The following is a 4,187-nucleotide window of genomic DNA, read 5'->3' as shown; positions in this document are numbered from 1 at the left end:
AAAAATTGTAACCGACGAAAGTATTTATACCCCACAAACTCGTAACATACTAAAAAAACTAACGTCCCATTACAACTTAAGAAACTATTCAACACATTAAACACCCTCAACAATGTACAAACTGTCTATTTATAAAAGGGCAACAAACATCATGCACCATACTCGCAGTGAGAAAACCAACTCAAAAACTCTCAACGCAATGGTAACCATAACAAACCCCAAACTCTCCTTCTTCCTCCTGTTCATCCTTCCATTTCCAGCCGATGCCGGCACCGGATTAAACCCGATTGACGGGTGCTGGCGGGGCCTGGACTACACTGTTGACCGATCAAAGCTCGCGACTTGCTCGGTAGGATTCACCGGAAAAATGACGCAGAACGTGGGGCCGGGCTTAAGGATGTACAAGGTCACGGACCCTAGCGATGACCCGGTAAACCCTAGGCCGGGTACGTTGCGCTATGGAGCGACGACGATTGCCGGAAAAGTTTGGATCAGTTTTGAAGGAGATGTGCTCATCAAGCTCAGGAGGCCTCTCCTCGTCAGTAGTTACACTGCCATTGATGGTAGAGGGGCTAACGTGCGTATTGAAAATGGAGATGGCTTCTTGCTTCGCGAGGTGCTGCATATTTGCATGGTTATTTTGATTGATGTGTTAATCCTCACATTTTCATATGCTACAGAGACATAATAAATACATCACTGACTATACACCATGCCAACGTATTACACCAGATAAGATGCTAGAGAATTACACTAGTTCTCATTTGTCCAATTTTAGATAAATCATCGAGACTAGTGGAAATACACCAAAATTATATCTCATTTGTCTAATTTAGATAAATCAAGACTAGTGTAGATACACCCAAATTACAATTGACAGATTGGGTATGATTCACAACACACCAGACAAAAAGGTTAGAGTATGTACACAATCATTCTTCGCTTGCCCAATTTGGATACACGAGGACTGTTACGTCGCTCCAACGTCTCGATTGCTATTTTGCTGATACGACACGTACGTATCCAGATCATAACTGACAATGATAGAGATTCTGATCATCATAATTTTTATCAGGTGAAGAATGTGATCATCCACGGGCTGAACTTCCACCACAACCAACCCACTACCGCAGGCCCAGTCGTAGGTCCGGGAGGAGCAGTTGATGATCATGGCAAATCTGATGGCGATGCTATCAGCATAATGCATTCGAACAACATCTGGATCGATCACAACACCCTCTCTCAGGGACAAGATGGTCTCATTGACGTTACACATGGGTCGACCAATGTAACCATTTCCAACAACTGGTTCATGGACCACGATAAGGTCATGCTGCTCGGTCACAGTGATACCTTCGTCGAGGATAGCGAAATGAAGGTCACAGTTGCATTTAATAGGTTCGGACCTAACTGTAACCAGCGCATGCCTAGGGTTCGAAGAGGGTACGCTCATGTGGTGAATAATTTCTATGATGGGTGGAAGGAGTACGCAATTGGTGGTAGCATGAACCCCTCTATCACAAGCCAAGCCAATGTGTTTGTTGCTCCCGAATCTAACAAAGAGGTGAGGAAATCTAACCTGCAGATCATCTAAAACAAACTTAAAGTGGACTGATGAATCTAACCACCAACCTTTTTTCAATCTACAATCGGATTTACTTTGAGATCCGTGCTGGATTGTTACCAAAGCTATATATCTTTCAGATACATGCCTTGATGTGTATCGCACGAAGGCTCGAATCTAAAAGCAAACGCAACGGATAAAAAAAAACTGCTAGGCAGAGCCCTCAGTCCCCTGAAGTTTCTTCTAGCTTTACTCCTACTAAACCAGTACAACTCTAAAATTTACAGGTAGCATGGGAAGAACCAGGGAATGCAAAGTGGAATTTCAAGTCGGTGGGCGATGGTTTCGTCAACGGAGCAAGATTTGGGCAGGCGAACGAAAGTCAAAGCGGACCTTTGTATGCATCTCAGCAAATGTTTACGGTTGGAAAACAGGAAGAAGTGAGGTCGTTGACGAGAGATGCAGGTGCACTCAAATGCCATGGAAAGACATGTTGAGCAGTAAAGATCTTGAAATTTCTCTTTGTTGCAGTAGTTGATCCTGGACCTGAAAAAGGAAGCTCATTACCTTAGGGATTAGGCAATTTGTTTTATCGATTTTGGAGCCATTTTTTTAGGATTAGGCAAGTGAAATTTTAACAGCAGTTGCTGGCTTAGACCCAGGTTTAGTTTCAGTTGAATTTATCAAAGTTATTTCCTTTGCCGAATTCCGTTGAGTGTTGTTAGATGATAAAATTTTTTGAATGCATTTCGTGTGCTCAGTTGATGATCACTGGACTGCTGATTCTCCGTTTCTTTGGTTTGATTTCCACAAAAGATTTTGCTGCTTATATATTTCCAAAACATCCGCTCAGTTTCTCAAGAACAATAATACTAACAAAACACTTAATCCGATTTTTGGGGGTTTGTTACGTGAATCCTATTTGTCCATTAATTCGGTTTTGTGATGAATATCCCCATTAACGGATAATCAAGTTTTTGAAAAAGGGTATTTGCGCTTTACTACCCAAAGTCTCAACCTTTTCTTAACTTTGATATCCCGAGCAATATCTTTGATGTTGAGATCAGTGTACTTACTACCAGAGTAGTGATAGTATGTGCTTGAACATCCAATATAAATTATGTAATATTCTTAAAATATTAATAGATTTAACTATTGTATGTATGATTTGGGTATCATTTCTATAATTGTTATATTATCTTTAAAAATTATTTTGTTAGATCATGCACTGTGATGTGTCACTTGCTTGGAGATGTGATCTAACTTAGAGATTTCTTAGATTTGTGAAGAGAACGGATCTCGCCTACATGGAGAGGCGAGGAAGCTCGCCTACGTGAGGCGAAGAAGCTCACCTACGTGAAGAGGCGAGGAGCGTGAAGAGGCGAGGAATCTCGCCTGTCACCTAGCGTGGATCTCGCCTGGCGTGGTGGGATCTAGCTGGAACTTGAAGAGATCAAGGCGAGAAAGCTCACATGTGCGTGGAGGAGCTCACCTGCGGAGCTAGAAGAGCTCGCCTGTATGGTGGAAGCTAGGTAGAGGTCGACCTAGGGTTTCCCTATAAAAGGAAAACCATGTTCACGAGATTTGGGTAGAGCTCATCTCGCGATTTTATAGAGGAGAAAATCTATGTGGCGAGCGACGGCGATTTCTCAAGGATTTTGAGAAGCGATTTTTTAGTCAAGAAAAATTCACAGTCTTGAGAAGTGAATTTTTAGGTAAAGAAAAATTGCACAAGCCCTGTAGAATTTGCTATAGTGACGAGTTTGTTTGTTGTGAGAGATCTCAAGTTTGAGATCTTCTCTTTGACAAGCTATGTAATTTCTTGTGGTTAAATAAAAAATTATTTGTGCGACTCCTATGGACGTAGACAAGTTTGTCGAACCACGTAAATTTGTTGTCTTGTCTGATTTACTTATTTTTTTATCTGTGTATTCGTTATTGCTTGTTGATTGTCTTCTCTCAGGATTAATATCACTTCCGCGGTGGTGTGGGCATCCCTCGCTCCCAACAATTGGTATCAGACTCCTTATTCAGATTGGCGGTGGTTGAGCTTCTGATCTGAGGTGGTGCTTGGTTATTGTATGGTGCACATAAGGAATTTGTTAAAAAATTTTGAGAGAGGAGGTTTACTGAAATAAGCTGAGGATGACGTCTACCAGTAAAACAGTTAAAGTTGGAAAGTACGAGATTAAAAAGTTCAATGTGAAGAATGATTTTTCCTATTGGAGGATGCAGATGAAAAATTCGCTGATTTTACAAAAATTACACAAGGCTGTAGGGTGTAAAATTCGGGTCTCGATGCGAGATTTGTATTATCTGTGTGTTTGTTACAAATTAATGAATTCCGGGATTTACAACAGAAGCGGAGAGAAGTCTCTTCTTGTTTAACGGGGATTATTCGGTAGCGATAGGACGCCTCCTTCGGTGCTTAAGCCGAGTTTGCTTCCCTTGAACGATACGATCGACATCGTGGTTGGAACTTCAGTACGCAGTAGAAGCTCCAAGGTGATTGGGTTCGAGTCTACCCGAGGCCAAACAAGTGCTTGTGCTTGTAGGCCGAATGCTTGACTGTCGGAAGTCAACTACCCGAGCTTGATAAAAACATCAAGGCCGGAAGCTTAGA

General features: G+C 41.8%; 1 protein-coding gene across 1 annotated transcript; it reads left to right on the top strand.

The window, feature by feature from the left end:
* LOC109839149 (probable pectate lyase 16) lies at positions 218-2,220 on the top strand. The gene is made up of 3 exons (XM_020407580.1): positions 218-616; positions 1,076-1,564; positions 1,852-2,220. The coding sequence occupies exons 1-3, from the start codon at positions 368-370 to the stop codon at positions 2,059-2,061; spliced, it is 948 nt and encodes a 315-aa protein (XP_020263169.1). The 5' UTR covers positions 218-367; the 3' UTR covers positions 2,062-2,220.

Source organism: Asparagus officinalis, chromosome 1, assembly GCF_001876935.1.
Source record: "Asparagus officinalis chromosome 1, Aspof.V1, whole genome shotgun sequence".
Classification (NCBI taxonomy): Eukaryota; Viridiplantae; Streptophyta; class Magnoliopsida; order Asparagales; family Asparagaceae; genus Asparagus; species Asparagus officinalis.
Note: the sequence above shows the minus strand (reverse complement) of the source record. Positions and strands in the feature narration are given on the sequence as shown.

Bases quoted from the DNA above. Each gene is read 5' to 3' on its own strand.
- LOC109839149 (XM_020407580.1), top strand. From the start codon at position 368: ATGACGCAGAACGTGGGGCCGGGCTTAAGGATGTACAAGGTCACGGAC. The intron at 617-1,075 runs GTGCTGCATATT...AATTTTTATCAG, and splicing joins ATGGCTTCTTGCTTCGCGAG to GTGAAGAATGTGATCATCCA. The intron at 1,565-1,851 runs GTGAGGAAATCT...TAAAATTTACAG, and splicing joins CTCCCGAATCTAACAAAGAG to GTAGCATGGGAAGAACCAGG.